The sequence below is a fragment of the Rhincodon typus genome, chromosome 9 (genome assembly GCF_021869965.1).
Source record: "Rhincodon typus isolate 14 chromosome 9, sRhiTyp1.1, whole genome shotgun sequence".
Classification (NCBI taxonomy): Eukaryota; Metazoa; Chordata; class Chondrichthyes; order Orectolobiformes; family Rhincodontidae; genus Rhincodon; species Rhincodon typus.
The window spans coordinates 81,659,549-81,677,280 of NC_063340.1; the positions used below are offsets into that span (position 1 = coordinate 81,659,549).

The window sequence follows — 17,732 nt, forward strand, 5'->3', positions numbered from 1 at the left end:
TCTTGACCTGGGTCAGCATCAGGTAATGTTGACATTCTGTTTTGGAATCTATATGTCCTTCTCGATCATTCAATGAACAACATTCAAAGGTGCTGCTGATGTGTTATGTGGCATGGAAAGTATGTCATATGAGTGCCATCATTTGCTTTAAGATTCTTTAAATTCTCTACAGTTCATAATTTTCTAATTATTGAAGGATACTTTCACTTGAATACAGCAAATCATATATTCTGATTAAAGTACTCAACTTAGAGTCATGGAGATGTACAGCATGAAAACAAACCCTTCAGTCTAACTTGTCCATGCTGACCAGATATCCCAAATTAAGCTAGTCCCATTTGCCAGCATTTGGCCCATATCCCTCTAAACCCATCCTATGCATACACTGATCCAGCCTCCTCCACTTCCTTGGCAGCTCATACCATCCACGTACCCACCCTCTGCGTGAAAAAGTTGTCCCTTAGGTCCCTTTTAAATCTTTCCCCTCTTACCTTAAACCTATGCCCTCTAGTTTTGGACTCCCCTACGTTGGGGAAAAGACCTTAGCTACTTCCCCTACCTATGCCCCGCGTGATTTTATGAAGTTTTACAAGGTCATCGTTCAACCTCCGATGCTCCAGGGAAAATAGCCCCAGACTATTCAGCCTTTCCCTATAGCTCAAACCCTCCAACCCTAACAACATCCTTGCAAATCTCTTTTGAACCCTTTCCAGATTAACAACATCTTTCCTATAGAGAGAGACCAGAATTAAATGCAGTATTCCAAAAGTGGCCAAATCAATGTCCTATACAACTGCAACATGACCTCATTGCACTCACCGATTCAAGCATATCAAATGCTGCCTTCGCTACCTGTCTACCTGTGACTCCACTATTAAGAAACTATGAACCTGCTGTCCAAGGTCCCTTTGTTCAGCAACACTCCCGGTCATTACTTCTGTCGAGGAACTGCTCGTCGTATGTGTGAAAATGAAGCACTGCACACAGTATTCAGTCGTTGTTGAACTACATTTATCCTCAACTGCAGATTTTTGTTTTCAATCAGTTACTATATTTAGGTCTAATAGAATGCTGTATTAAAAGTAGAATCTCTGGAATTCTGAATGCAAGCTAATTTGAAGTGAAATTAGAGGTGGTTTTCAGAACTTTCAATGTTTCCTCCTCTGAATAACATGACTGTTAGGTCCATTTTACATGCACCCAGGTCCAAATCCTAGGTGGTCACGATCATGATCATTTCTGAAATGAGAGCAGAATATGCTGGAAGTGCTCAGGTCATATAGTATCTGTGCAGCAAAACCAAGTTAATGTTTCTGATGACCTTTACGCCACCTTTTTTATTAACAACATACCTTTAACATGGATGAATGTTCCAGAGGTGCTACATGGAAGCATTGCCAAAATTGGGTGCTACCATGTTACAGAGGAGGTAGTGCTGGACATCTTAAAACGCATAAAGGTGGATAAATCCCCAGGACCAGATCAGGTGTACTCTACAACTTTGTGGCAAGCTAGGGAAGTGATTGCTGGGCCCCTTGCTGAGATATTTATATCATCGATAGCCATGGGTGAGGTATCAGAAACATGGAGGCTGGCTAATGTGGTGCCATTACTTAGGAAATGCGGAAAGGAAAAGCCAGGGAACTATAAATCGGTGAGACTGACATCAGTGATGGGCAAGTTATTGATGGGGTTTCTGAGAAACAGGATTTACATATATGTGTAAAGGCAAGGACTGATTCAACATGGCTTTGTGTGCAGGAAATCGTGTCTCACTAACTTAAGATTGAGTTTTTTGAAAAAGTGACAAAAGGGATTGTTGAGGGCAGAGCGGTGGACGTTGTCTGTATGGACTTCACTATGGCATTCGACAAGGATCTACATGGTTGACTGGTTATCAAGGTTAGATCACATGGAATACAGGGAGAACTAGCCATTTGGATACAAAATTGGCTGGAAGGTAGGTGACTGAGGATGGTGGTGGAGGGTTGTTTTTCAGACTGGAGGCATGTGACCAGTGGTGTGCTGCAATGATTGGCACCTTTTGTCATTTATATAAATGATTTAGATGTGAACATGGGAGGAATGGTTAGTAAGTTTGCAGATGACACCAAAACTGGTCTGTAGTGGACAGCAAAGAAGGTTATCTCTGAGCACAATAGGACCTCAGGCCAATAGGCTGAGGAGTGGCAGATGGAGTTTTATCTAGATAAATGTGATGTGCATTTTGGTAGGGCAAATTAGAGCAGGACACCTAATAGTAAGGACCTGGGGAGTGAGTTTAATTCTTTTCTACTCTATTAGATAAGATATAGGAACAAAATTAGGCCATTTGGCCCATTGAATTTGTTGCGCCATTTAATCAAGGCATGTTTCTCAACCCAAGAACCTCTCTGTCTCTGCCTTTAAAGACACTCGATGCCACAGCCTGTTGTAGAGGCCAAGTCAATGAGTTCCACAGATTAACCTGATCAAGTATTGGGGAAGCAATAGTTAGAAGTTTTGCTGAAATAACGATGTACCATAAATTTTGGAAAGTGTGCCTGTGTTTGTAACAAGCTGAAGGTTGCAGCTGTTCTTCCCATGGCTGGGGCTGCTGCCTGTATTCAATGGAACATTGTTAACTGCACTGCTTATCTGCTTAAGACACATGTGAACAGTATGGGATGTGATAACATTTAGTCATGTCGGGTAGAGAAATATGTATGTTAATCACACACTAGGTCTATAAACTGTACTGCTTTTATGTTATACACAAGTCCGACGAGAGTCCACCAAATGAGAGCTTGACTGTTACTCTGGTGCTGACTCCGGACCTCTCGCCGGCTAAGTTAAAATAAAGAATTTAATGGAACTCTTGTGGGGTCCGGAAGTTTTTTGAGTCAACAAACAGCCCTCTGGCTGAAGAAATTCTAAAGGGTCAGTTCTAAAGGGTCATCCCTTCACTCTGAGGGTGTGCCCTTAGGTCTGAGTCCCTCCTATCATCTCCACATCCACTGTTACCAGGCCTGTAATTATTCTATAGGTTTCATTGAGATCCCCCTCATCCTTTTAAACGCAGAATGCTTCAACTGTTCCTCCTATGACAAGCCCTTTGTCCCTGTGATTGTTTTTATAAACAACCTCTGGAACCCTCTAATGGCAGCACATCCTGAGATATGGAGCCCAGACTGCTTACAATATTCCAAATTCAGTGTGACCAGAATATTGTACAGCTTTTGTATTATAGTCTGCTCTTCTATTCTAGCCCTCTTGAAATGAATGCTAACATTGCAATTGCCATCCTAAATGTCAACTGAACCTGCATATTAACTGCAAGAGAATCCTGAACTAGGACTCCTAAATCCCTTTGAGCTTCAGATCTCCAAAGACTTTCACCATTTCGTAAATATTCTGGGCCTCTATTCTTCTGGCCAAACTGCAAAATCTCTCACTTTCCCACATTGCATTCCATCTATTGCCTCTTTGCCCCCCTCCTAGCCTGTTCAAATCCTCAATACTACCTGGCTCCACACCTAACTTGTGTCTTTTGCAAACTTAGCAGTAATGTCCTCAGTTACTTTGTCCAGATGGTTAATGTAGAATGTGAACAGTTGTGGTACCAACACTGACCCCGAAGAACTCCACTGGTCATCGGCTGTGATCCTGAAGAAAACCCCTTTATCCTCACTCTCTGCCTTCTGCCAATCAGCCAATCTGCTATTCATGCCAGTACCTTCCCCTAACACCATGGGTTCTTCTCTTATTAGCAGCCTCCTGTGCGGCACCTTGTCAGAGGCTTTCTAGAAATCTTAATTGATCATGTCCACTGGCTGCCCTTTGTTTAACTTGCTCGTTACCTCCTCAAAGAATTCTAACAGATTTGACAGGCATGATCTCCCCTTGTTGAAGTTGTGCTGACTAAGCCACATTTGCCATACACTTCCAAGTATTCTGCAATCTCTTCATTAACAGCGACTGATGTCAGGCTAACTGGCCTATAACTTCCTGACTTCTGCCTCCCTCCCTCCATAAACAGTGTTACCTGAGCCTTTTTCCAGTCTCTCTCTGACTGCAGTGATTCCTGAAAGATCACCAAGAATGCCTCTACAATATCCTCAGTTATCTCCTTCAGAAGTCTGGGGTGTAGTCCATCTGACCCAGGCAACTTATTCACCATCAGACCTTTCAGCTTCCCCAGCACCTTCTCTGTTGAAATTCTGGTATGCTGCTGGAGTCTTTCACTGTGAAAACTGATGCAAAGTATTGATTCAGTTCCTCTGCCATTTCTTTATTCCCCATTACTACTTCTCCATCCTTATTTTCCAGTTTTTCAATGCCCACTTTTACGTGTAATATCTTATAAAAGATTGCAAGAGGTTTTTTTTTTTATTATTACCTAGCTTACCTGCATATTTCATTCCCCCCCCCCCCTTCCCCCCCCCCCCCCCCGCCCAACACCTTGCTTTTTAGCTATCATCTGCTGATTTTTAAAAAAAGTTTCCCAATCCTCTGGCTTCTGTGACGATAATATGGCTTTAGGAGGTTTATTATGTCCTTTTTTTATTTGGAGAGGTTTTGAGCCATAGGTGCTGAGCTGCCTCTTCCAAACCAATAAAGTAAACAACTGAGGCCTTGGGCTTTTATTTTTAAAGTTGGAACAATAGAAGCAGTATGAATGGGTGGAGTCAGGCTCCTAGAAAACCATAATTTTAATTTAGCTTTTAGTAGTTGTTGGGGCTTTGAAGTTAGTTGTAGAAGCTGCCATATCCCTCCCTCTCTCTACCAGAATTTTGTGTTATTTCCTCTTGAGAAACATTGCATGTGAGACAGTGTATTTTACAGACTTTGCCTTTGCCAAGGGTGTGTTTATGGATGTTATGATATTGGAACAGTTGCTGTTTAGTAATTAAATAATCTATTGTTCTGTTAAGTTTCCAATAGAGTTAAAGTGTAAAAATTCTTCTTTCTTTGTTTGAATTTTAACTTTAGGGTAAGAATAAAGTGTGTTTTGCTTAAAGCCGAGTAGTGTAACTAATCGAATTACATCTGGAACACAGTACCTTACACTTACGTAGAAATAAAATAAAAGTCAGGGTCTAGGCTATCTCCTTGAAATATTTGAAGGGGAATTAGTCTGGTCCATAAGTCTCCCACAAATCTTCACCAGACTGTATGCTTTTTCTTTGGCTTTTACGCTGTGTTGACTTCCATTATCAGCCACGGTTGCCTCATCCTCCCTGAGTATGTTTCTTCCTTGGAAGGCAAGGCAGAAATTTATTCTGAATTACCCACAGAAATCCCTGCCATTGCTACTTCACTGTCTTCCTTGCTGGGCTTCCCTTCCAATCAACTCTAGCCAGCTCCTCCCTCATGTCTTCGTAGTCAGTTACTCCGTTGACATTACTCATTTGTCATGCCGTAACATCTGATTCCAGCTTCTTCTCAAGCTGTTATTATGGTCACTGTCCCCTATGGGGGTTCCTTCACCTTAAGATCCCTAATCAAGTCAGTTTTGTTACACATCACCAAATCCAGAATTGCCTGTTCCCTATTGAGCTCTACCACAAGCTGCTAAAAAACACCATCTCAAAGACATTCCACAAATTCCTTTTCCTGATTTTACCAGTTCGCCTGCATATTGAAGTCCCCTGTGATGATGATACCTTTCTTACAAGCCTTTTCTATGTGCTGATTTATTTTTTGTCCCAATCCTGACTACTATTTCGAGTCCTGTACTTTATCAATTCTACCCACATAGTCTACACCTTCCGATCCAATATCACTTCTTGCTATTGATTTTAATTTAATTTCTTACTAAAAAGGCAACCCTGTCCCCTCTGCCAATCTGCTTGTACTTTGGATAGGATATTAATGGAGGAGGTGATGGCCTAGTGGTATTATCGCTGGACTGTTAATCCAGCGACCTAGCTAATGTTCAGAAGACTTGGGTTCTAATCCTGCCATGGTAGATGGTGGAATTTGAATCCAATAAAAATGTGGAATTAAGAGTCTAACGATGGCTGGCCATGAATCCATTGTCGGAAAAACCCACCTGGTTCACTAATGTCCTTTAGGGAAAGAAACCGCAATACTCATCTGGTCTGGCCTACGTGTGACTCCAGACCCACAGCAATGTGGTTGATTGTTAACTGCTGTCTGGGTAGTGAGGAATGGGCAATACTTGCTGGCCTAGCCAGTGATGCCCACATCCCGTGAATGAACAAAAAAAAATTAGTTCTCAGCCCTGATTCCCTTGCAGCCATGTCTCTGTATTGCCCACTACATCATACCTGCCTATTTCAATCTGTGCTACAAACTTAGTTGCCTTGTTTTGTATACTGCGAACTTAAAAGACAACACCCTAGTCCTGTGTAGATTGTTCCCCTTCTCAGCGTTGTTCTCTTATTTGCTGTGCCCGAAGTTAGATTCCTGAACCTTTCCACATTCTCTGTCCTATTACTTATTCTGAAAAGTTGAATAACCTCTGCTGCTTCCGTCCCTCATTTTAAAGTAGACTTCTTATTGCCCTGTCTGTTTATTCCAAATCCAAGAACGCATTTTACAATTTCAAACAATCCTAATTGATTTTTTTCTTTAAATTTAAGTTTGTCTGTGGGCCAGTGATGGATGCTCTTTCAGAAAGTACGTTTTACAGCAGGTGTGTAAGTATTTTAGTTCCTACATTTCCTGTCTTTTTTTTTTGTAGTTGGAAATCACATGACACCAGGTTATATTCCAAATTTTCAGAGCCTCACTCCTCTTTCAGGTGTTAGTGAGAGAGGTCGTTTCAGACACAGAATTTATAAGTAAAAGAAGAAAGGGTCTCGCCACTGATGATGTACTAAACAAACCTAAGATGCTGTTAAATCTTTAATCACTAAGGTTTTGGAGTAGATCTGTGGCTCGGGCTGTGGGTGTTGAAGTTGGTTGGCTCATCGAGCTGGTTTGTTGTTTTGCAGACGTTTCGTTACCGTGCTTGGTAACATCCTTAGTGCAGCCTCCGATGAAGCGTCGGTGTGTTTTCCTGCCTGGTTTTTAAACCCTGGGGTCCGTTGAGATGGATTGCCTGACTTCCGGGTTTCCTTCGTAGTGGAATGTATATGGGGTTGAGTTCAATGTGTTTATTCATAGCATGTTTCGTGGAGTGGCATGCTTCCAGGAATTCTCGTGCTTGTCTCTGCCTAGCCTGTCCCAGGATCTTGGTGTTGTCCCAGTCGAAGTCGTGGTTCTCCTTTGTCCGTGTGGATTGAGATGAGTGAGTATTGGTCATGTCTTTTTGTAGCCAGTTGGTGTTCATGTACTCTTGTTGTTAGTTTCCTTCTTGTTTGTCCGATGTAGTGTTTCTCGCAGTTTCTGCAGGGGATTTTGTAGATGACGTTGGTCCTGTCCGTGGTGGGGAGTGGGTCTTTAGTTCGGGTGAGCAGTTGTCATGGGGTTGACGTGGGCTTGTGTGCCACTCTGATGCCCAGTGGTTGTAGGAGTCTTGTGGTGAGTTCCGACGTGCTCCTGATGTAGGGTAGTGTGATAAGTGTGTCAGGGCGTGTAGAATCTTTCTGATGCTATTCTTGTAGGCATCTTCTGAGCCAGTTCTTTGGATATCCATTGTCCTTGAACACTTGGAAGAGGTATTCTTCTTCCTCTTGGCGTAGTTCCGTGTTGCTGCAGTGTTTGGTTGCCCTTTTAAATAGTGTTCGCATGCAGCTTCGTTTGTGTGTGCTGCAGTGGTTACTATTGAAGTTCAGTACCTGGTCTGCGCGTGTGAGCGAGCGGGAGGGAGCTTCTTTATATTGATAAAATCTTTAGTTCTCTCAGGGCAGTGACTTGAAAGAAATTCAGGGATTTACATGTACATATTAATCAATTAAAACTTTCCAACTGATTAAAGATTTAACAGCATCTTAGGTTTATTTAATACATCCTCATCAGTGGTGTGACCCTTTGATCTTTTACTTATAAATTCTTTGTCTGATTTCACCTCTCACTAACACCTGAAAAAGGAGCGAGGCTCTGAAAGCTTGTGTTTTCAAATAAACCTGTTGGACTCTAACCTGGTGTCGTGTGATTTCTCACTTTGTCCACCCCAGTACAGCACGGCACCTCCACCTCCACATCATGTGTTTTGTCATGTGATCTTTATCTGCTTTGATATGTCATTGCATTTCCACTTTTCAGATCTCCAGAACAGGTCATTGGCAGCCGTCCTATTCTAGCTGAGAAGTTACAGACGTTTTTTGTTAATTTCGTCGAAAATGTGGCTGAAGAATTCCAAGGTAGGTTCTTGTGATTAAGCAACCTGTTTTGCAAAATGTAGTCTTGATTGTGTTGTAGCTGTGTTTTTGACTCAGGATAGCACACAGTGATCTGTTGTGGAAAGTAGTCAAAACGAAGTGGCTGTAGCCACTGATTTTTATGCTGTGGTTCAAACATGGGAGGTTGCTTGAGTGTTACATGGTACCAGGAAATCATTTTTCAGTAATTAATTGTATGAATCCCATAGTTTGAATCATTTAGTTGGTGGCGTGGAGTAACATACCTCTAATCCAGAATGATCCACAGCATTCTGTGACTGAAGGAAACAACTGCACAGATTTTCATCCACCAGACTTTTTTTTTTTTTTTTTTTTAAAATCATGCAGTCTTTACTGTTGCACAGGACCTCCATGACTGTTGTCGTCTGTGACAGCAAATGATATATGGGAGCATCACAGGTGACTACTAGCTTTGCTTGGTATCCATGAACAAGTCTGTGCTCAGTGAGCAGGTGTGGTAGCTCCAACAACACTCACCACTCAAAATGCTTGACACTATACAGGTCAAGGCAACCTGCTTGAATGGCACCGCCTTTGATATTCATGACCTTCAACACAGACATAGTAGCAGTGTGTACAGTTTATATTATGAATTATAACAATCGTCAAGGCTCCTCACGTAACACCTTTCAAACTGGCAACCTCTACCACCAAGAAGGGCAAGAGCAGCAGATGCATAGGAATGCCATCAGCACTGCTAGTTTCCCTTCATGCTACACACCATCCTGACTTAGTACGATACTGTCATTCTTTTGCTTTTGCTGGGTTGAAACCCTGGAACTCCCTTCCTAACTCCGCACTCCCACCCTAATACCCTTCCTACCATGGGTGTACCAATACCACCTGGACTGTAGCAGGTGGCTGAGTGCCACTTTCTTTCGGGAAATTAGGGATGGGCATCAAATGCTGACAAGTTGTGACTTGTAATTTATTTTTAATGCCACTTTATAGTTTTCATTCATGTCCCTCTTTTTAAAAAGAAGTCTTAAGTTTAGTCTGAAACCATACCCCTTTTAAAAGGGGATCATTCTGTGTTCTAACTTGAACAATGCTACAGCCATGGAGAAGAAATTATAGAGTATGTTATACCTTTAAAATATGTTTGCGTTATAATATTCTGATAATTGGATCCTAAGTTAACACCTAGGCTGAAAGCACTTGTGTTGACAATGTATATTGAAATCCTTGGTAAGTTATAAGGCAATCACATTAATATTTAAGATTAAAACAAATAAGCATTGGAAACGCTGAAAATTCTGTGGTTTGTTTGTGGTCTTTTGAACTGCTTTATGTGAAAATTAAAAACAAAATGTTTTGTCTTCTTTGGTTAGGTGACTTTCTCATGAAGTTGATTAAGAGCATGGCTGCTAAACACTGGTGTGCTATCCCCATACTCTTCATCTCTCAAGCTCTCGTACATATTCCATCACGCAAAACTTGGGGAGTAGAAGGACTTCATGCTATTCGGTATGGATGTTCGTGGGCGACTCCCACGAACTTGGAACAATTTAAAAACTCCACATTTTAACAAGGAATAGAGTTAATGGCTGAAACAGAAACATAAGTTGCCATTCATGTTCAGAATGTATGGTTGGATGCATGAAAAAGTGTTGAATGGATGTGGGAACAATGTTTGTAAATGTGATTAGAAGTATTTGCTCGTGTGATGGGAGTATATGTCAATATGGACTGGTTGACAGTTTTCTCAGTCCAATGAGAAACTTCTTGAAATATCCAGTTTGGTAGTAGATATTTTGGAATACACAGGTATTTCAGTGCAAAGAACACCAAATGATGTGAGTTTTCTGATGAGTTATGAAATATGCTTAACTCTTGGAACTGAAATACAGGTACATTATCTCAAAACTGGCAACCTCTGGAGTAAGTACACAGTGGATTTTGGATCTTGCCAGTCTGGAGGAAAACTTTGGAACCTCAATTTAATTAATAGGAAAAACACAATCAAGTGAACATGTTTCTTTAAAGTTTGAAAAATAATGTGTAATTGTGGAAAAATTGTTTTTGGATAGATACTAAATCATATGGCAAGTAAGGCAGTCTTTGAGGCTCAAACAAGCAATGCTGGAGAAACTCTGTGGAGGAAGAAACCGAGTTAATGTTTCGAGTCCAGTATGACATTTTGGAGCTTTCAGACTGTGCTATATTCAATGTACAGTTGTTCTTATGAAACTACCAAAGAACTAAAGGTTGGTTGGGACCGAAAGTTGCCCAGGCCACTCATGCGGAATGTGGGAAAAGACTAGTGTGCAAAGCCGGTAAATAATCCAGTGTTCCATTGCAGCATCTAGCCATATTGTCCCTGTAAATAATTTTACTTATTGGATAGCAATTAAATTGATCCATGACAGCCTATACAAATGAGTGGCTTTTGGACAGCTGGATTTGAGACATCGTACCTATACTATTTTGTTTAATCTACGAAGGATTATATTTAGCTAAAAATCATTACTTGCCCTTTGAAAAATCCACAAAAATTTGCCCTGAATTTTTATATCTGCTACTTCACAGGGAAGTAATGTGCTGCACAATGACCAATCATCAAGTATTATTGCGAGGAGCAGCTCAGTGTTATCTTCTACAGACTGCAATGCACTTGACTAATGTGGTAAGAAAATATTGTTCATGTAACTTACACTTGCAAATAATCTTATTTAGCTGCTCGTGCTGGTGACTGACTAAAATATAAATATAGGATCCTGCAGACATGGTGTACGTTATATAGAATGTAGGTTTTTATTTTATACACTTCTTTCTTCTATCTTTCTCCACTTACACATTGTGAACATATATTGTACATCCCCCAAGAACACAGGATAGTCCAGTCAGCAAGTAGTCACAACAAATGCTGCAAAGTTGTTGAAATGAAATAAATAGGTAAATGCCACTCAGTCCCAGGCAATGAACATCCCCAACAAGTGAGAATCTAACCATCAGCCTCTTTAATATTATGTGGCATTACTATCATTGAATTCTAAAATCTGAAATCAAAAGTCCAATGAAACCATTGACGATTGTAGTGCAAATCATTCTGGTTTATTAATGCCTTTTTTAGGGATGTGACTCCAGGCTCATTTGGTGCTTATCTGTGGCATGAAGTACCCTTGAAAGCCAGTCAGTTCTCCCAAGCTGCTGAAATGTCTGAAGGGAATTGTGTACTGTAAACTGTGTGATTATATATTTCGAATGATTTTTGTCTTAAATTAGGGTTTCCAGTTTTTGTGTTCGTACCTAGATGGATTTTCTTTGTGTGATGTTAATTTCTGTTTGAAGCTTGGGTTTGTGCAATATTCATGGACTTTTTATTTAGATTGTTTTCAGACTGAGGTTTGTAACTTAGTTAGTTCAACAATGTTCTGTCTAAGCTGTGCAGCTGCTTGGAGGTTCTGTGTACACCTATCAGTGTTGTGCAGCATTGACATCTGTTTGCAGAAACCACTGCCACTTGTGGACCCTGGAAGTCTGTGCAACAGCAGAAAAAATTATAGGTATGCAGGTGTTTGATATGGATGTGCACCAAATCATCAGCCATGGCTGGGGTTGGAATGTAGTAATCAGTGGGAGATTTCCATATCCATGATGCCATGAGATTTCATGGGTCTGGAATCGATACTGAAGACTCCTATGGCCACGGTTTCCTAACTGTATATCAAAGTGCTTCCATCTCTGCTGGCTGTGTCTGTCAGTGGAATAGGACATACCCATTGATAATGACAAAAAACTGCAGATGCTGGAATTCAGGTAGACAAACAGAAGGCTGGATGAAGGTCCTGAAGAAGTGTAATACCCGAAACGTTGACTGCTCCCTTCCTCCAGATGCTGCCTAGCTGGCTGTGTTCTTCCAGCCTCCTGCTTATATACCCATTGATAATGTTGTCTAGCACATCTACTGATGGCTTATCTGGGTGCCCTTGTACACCAGTTGCTGAAAGTAAACATGCAGATACAGCTGGTGAAGAAAGAAGCAAATGGTATGTTGGCCTTTGTAGCAACAGTATTTGAGTACAGGAGCATGGAAGTTTTGCTACAGTTGTACGGAGGCCACTCCTGGACAATTGTGTGCAGTTTTGGTCTCCTCATCTGTGGAAAGATATTCTGGCTATGGAAGGTTTACCAGACTGATTCCTGGGTTAGCAAGATTGACACTTGAAGAGAAACTGAATTGGCTGAGGGTCACTGGACTCTTTCAAGAATCACCGATCTCAGCATTAACTGTTTCTCTGTCTAAAGATGCTGCCAGACCTGCTGAGTTTCTCCAGCACTTCTTGTTTGAGGCCAAAACATTGAACGTTTTCAAGAAAGCATTAGATGTAGTTCTTCAGGCTAAAAGGATCAAAGGTTTTGGAGAGCAAATGGGAGCAGGGACTGGGTATTGAGTTGTAGAGATGGCTCAAAGAGCTGAAATAAAGTAGTGTCATTAGCAGTTGCTTGGCAATAACCTGGTCACTGATACCGAGTTAGTGTTCCAGCAGGGCCACTCGACTCTTGACCTCATTACAACCTTGGCTCAGGCATGGACAAAAGAGCTGAATTCCATAGGACAAGCAAGCATTGCCCTTGCCAGATTTGACCGAGTGTAGCATCAAGGAATCCTCGTAAAACTTGGGGTGGCGGGGTGCAGGAAACACTCGGCTCGTTGGAGTTGTACCTTGCAAAAAAGGAAGATGATTGTGATTGTTGGATGTCAGCCATCTCAGCTCCAGGGCCTCCTTTCTGCAGGAATTTCTCACCCAACCATGTTTGGCTGCTTCATCAATTACCCTCCCACCATCATAAGGTCAGAAGTGGAGGTGTTTACTGATGATTGCAAAATGTTCAGTAACATTTGTGACTCCTCTGATTCTGAAGCAGTCCATGTCCAAATGCAGCTAGACCTAGACAACATTCAGGTTTCAAGTGGCAAGAAACATTTCCCGGCACTTGCGTGGCAATAATGAACTTCCCAACAAGTGAGAATCTAACCATCAGCCCCTTGATATTCAATGACATCACTATCATTGAATCCCCCACTATCAAAAACCTGGGGGTTACCATTGACCAGAAAATGAACTGGACTAGCTATATAAATATAGTGGCTACAACAGGTCAGAGGCTAGGAATCTTGCAGCGAATAACTCAACACCTGACTCCTCAATGCCTGTCTGACATCTGCAAAGCACAAGTTATTGCCTGATGAGTGCAGCTCCAGCAACATTGAAGAAGCTTGATACCATCCAGGACAAAGTAGCCTGCTTAATTAGCACCACATCCACAAACGTTCAGTCACTTGACCACCAATACCCCGGTAGCAGCAGTGTGTACCATATAGAAAGCGCATTGCAGAAAATCACCAAGGCTCCTTTAAAAATCATAAGTAACACAAACTTGAAGAGCAAGGTCTGCAGGTACATTGGAATCCCACCACCTGCAAGTTCCCCTCCATCCTTACTTGGAAATATCTCACTGTTCCTTCCGTATTGATATGTCAAAATCTGGAATCCCTCCCTAAACATTGTGTGTACGCCACAAAATTGGAGTGCAGCGTTTCAAGAAGGCAGCTTACACCACTTTCTACAGGGCAACTGGGAATGGGCAATAAAAGCTGGTTGATGCAGCAACACCCTCATCAAGAATGATGGGCATGACTGTACAGTATTTTAGATAATGGGTGAGCTATGCAATCTTTTGATGTATAATTTTAAAAAATACAAGCCTAAAGTTTCAGCAGTAGGCTAAGGTGATTCAAGCCTGTAAGATTTTGAAATGATGGAATTTGAAAGCCTAGAGAATTCTTAAATGGATAACTTGTAAGGACCCTATATTTTCTACAGTGGAGCACAAAGCTCTAGAATGAAATCTCTGCTTACATTTTTCTCTTCATTCTTTCATACAATGTGGCTGTCTCTGACCAGCATTTTTTTGCCCATCTCTCTTTGCTCTTTAACTTCCTTGGCCATTTTGGAGGGTAGTTGAAAGTCAACCACATTCTGTGGACCTGGAGTCACATGTAGGTCATACCAGCTAAGGGCATGAATGGACTAGTTGAGTGTTAACAACAGGTCATGGTCTGTATTCTTGGTACTAGCCTTTAGTTCCAGATCTTAATAATTGAATTCAGATCCCACTAGTTGATTTGAACCTCTCTTCCCAGAGCACTGTTCTATGCCTCTGGATTCCTAGTCCAATGATATTATCACCTCACTATTGTCTTCCCCTAGTCTTGTCAGTATTTTGAAAAGTAATAATCTTAGGAGACAAAGATGTCTCTGTTCTTGTCATCTCTTAAAGTTTTTCCCTTACCTTGTTTCTTTGGATGAAATTCCATCTCCTCTGTTGAACTGTTTTCATTTTCAGGATTCTTCAAATATGTAGTGATTTGACACTCACTCCACATTTAGAGCAGATAAGTGAGATCTGTAATCTGTTTTTTCTGTTTAAAGCAATTATTCTAATTTGTAAGTTGTCACTGTAATGCAGTTAAAATGTACTTTACCTTCTGCCACTGAAGATAAAAAGCGGTGTTTTTTTTTCCCTCTTAGGAAACAGTAACATTGTCTGACATTTCAAACTTCTTGGCATTTATTCGAACTGAAGAGGCTTTATCTCGGGGTACAAAATTGTGGATGGAGGTAGGAGGAGAAAAGTACCTGATGTGGGATTGATCCATTTGTTTTATATATCTGAAGTTTTGGAATTGATTTTGGTGCTTTATATATTTTAATTTTCTTCAAGGAAAGGGGAATTTGTACTTTTTCTGTAGTTTTTAAAATCTTTAATGTGGTATTTATTGTAAAATGCACTGATACTCATCAATATGGTAATTACATGGTGGGAATTGCATACTAATTGGTGTGCAAACTATTTTGATGCCATGTCATGTGGTTTGGCTGGCTGGCTGGGATCCAAGTGTTCCTGCATTAGATTCATATACAACTAGTTTGCTGATTTTCATCTTTCCTAATTTAGTCTTGTTATAATGCAGACCCTTGAGCACGAAGAAGAATTAGAGGTGACCATGCTAATTGTCAGTACATAGATTCTGCCTGTAATGGTTGAGTCTATCGTCAAATTCATCACCATGGATGGCATGGATAGAGAATTGTCTAATGGTTAGGAAACAGTGAATGGGATAGGGGTTTTTTCTTTGGGTGACCTATGACGTTATAAATGGATCAGGACTGGGACCGCAAATGCTGACAACATATGTTAATGATTTGGAGGAAGCAAGCAAATATACTGTTACCAAGATTTTTCAGATGACTCAAAAATGGGATATAAACAGTTTAGAGATATTCATAGGTTAAGTAAATGGGCAAAAAATTGGAGTATGGAGTATAATGTGGGAAAATGTGAAGTTGTTCATTTTGGAAGGGAGAACAAAAAAGAAAATTATCACTTCAATGGAGAAAAACTGCAGAAAACTGCAACATAAAGGAACTTGGGGATACTGTGTATGAAACACAAAGGTGCTATTGGGAGGTTCTATAATACAATCCCAATAAGGTGATCATCCCTTTCTTATTTCTCAGTTCCACCCATGTATTATGCCTTACATATTTTTCTTTTCCCAAAATATGATCCAAAGTGACTAAGTACTTTACTTTTAAGGCAATTTGTTTAGCGAGCTGGTTTTACAAAACACTGGATGTTCCGAATATTTAATGCTGCCCCTGAGATCAAACAGTCAGCTGTTGTATGATACTAGGTGAAATTCATCAGTTTGGCTGTCAAAACTATGGAGATCTTCCTGTCTTACAGCTGCAATAATTAATTATCTGCAAGCTCCCCTTTTTTTTTATCTCTTCTGTCTTTTATCTTGCCTGTCAATGATATCCTGTTTGAATAGCTGGTGTGTCAGATGATAAAAAGGTCAGAATACGAGCAATGCAATCTGCATGTGTGTTCGAATAAAATGCCTTTTTGGAGATAGTAAGGGTTTCTTCCAGATCCTTTTGGTCCATTCTGTGTTTGTATAATACAAGACCATGAAATGTCATTTACTTATTTTACTTATGAATAAAAGGGTTAACTGTTCACAAATATATTGCATCTTCCATGAATTTGAATTTAGTGGAGTCATAGCAAACTATTAATTACAGAGAGTAAAATGAATTTTATAAACCTTCAACATTGTCACTTCTGTTGTCAAGTTGCAAATTCATCCGAATTGATTCAGACATTTGTACTGAATTGTTTGCATCTTTAGTTAATCGAACAGATTTGACAAAACCTTTCATTTTATTTAAAAAAAAAGTTTGGCACAGGGTTTTCTTTTGGAATTTTTTGCAAATAAATATTAAACTAGAGGTAGACTGTGGAATTGAGATTTAATAGTGGAAAAGGGGAGGGCGAGCTGAATTTTAGCTACTTTTACAGATTGTGTGGGTGAGAACGTTAATTTACCACAGGTTCACAGGCCAGTAACTAAATTTGCTTAAATTTAATTCTGTGATTAACAAGGTAGTTAATTTGTTTTTTATTGTTTAGAGTTGTAGGGTTGTACAGCGCAGAAACAGACCCTTTGGTCCAACTTGCCCATGCCGACCAGATATCCTAAACTGATCTAGTCCCATTTGCCAGCATTTGGCCCATATCCCTCTAAACCATTCCTAGTCATATAACCATCCAGACGCCTTTTAAATGTTGTAATTGTACCAGCCTGCACCACTTCCTCTGGCAGCTCATTCCATACACGCACCACCCTCTGTATGAAAAAATTCGCCCTTTAGGTCCCTTCTAAATCTTTCTCTTCGCATCTTAAACCAATGCCCTCTAGTTTTGGACTCCCCCACCCCAGGGAAACAGTCTTGGCTATTCACCCTATCCATGCCTTTTGTGATTTTATAAACTTCTGAGGCCAACCTGCAGCCTCCAGGTAAAATAGCCCTAGCCTATTCAGCCTCTCCCTATAGGTCAAACCCTCCACCCCTGGTAACATCCTTATAAATCTTTCCTGAACCCTTTCAAGTTTCCCAACATCCTTTCTATAGCAGGGAGAGCAGAATTGAAATCAGTATTCCAAAAGTGGCCTAACCAGTGTCCTGTACAGCCACAACATGACCTTCCAACTCCTATATTCAATGCACTGATTATTTGCAAGTTTGTATTTCTATTCTATATGATGTGCTATATATTTGTGTTATACAATGGTGTTGTGGCTCAAGTGGAAATGTTCCTGCCTCTGACCCAGAAGCTCTGGGTTCAATGTCACACAGAATCCCTACAGTGTGGAAACAGGCCCTTTAGCCCAACAAGTCCACACCGACCCTCAGAGCATCCCACCCAGACACATCCCCCTATAACCCACCTAATCTACACATCCCTGAACACTACGGGCAATTTAGCATGGCCAAATCCACCTACGCTGCACATCTTTGGACTGTGGGAGGAAACCGGAGCTCCCGGAGGAAACCCACGCTGACACGGGGAGAACGTGCAAACTCC

General features: G+C 40.8%; 1 protein-coding gene across 1 annotated transcript in view; it reads left to right on the forward strand.

The window, feature by feature from the left end:
• The window catches only part of tarbp1 (TAR (HIV-1) RNA binding protein 1), a 107,321-nt gene that overhangs the window by 7,686 nt on the left and 81,903 nt on the right, over window positions 1-17,732 (forward strand). Inside the window, exons 5-9 of the mRNA XM_048601372.1 lie at window positions 6,588-6,640; window positions 8,155-8,252; window positions 9,623-9,758; window positions 10,821-10,917; window positions 14,828-14,917. Coding sequence (XP_048457329.1) covers window positions 6,588-6,640; window positions 8,155-8,252; window positions 9,623-9,758; window positions 10,821-10,917; window positions 14,828-14,917 — 474 coding nt within the window. The remainder of the gene's footprint in view (window positions 1-6,587; window positions 6,641-8,154; window positions 8,253-9,622; window positions 9,759-10,820; window positions 10,918-14,827; window positions 14,918-17,732) is intronic.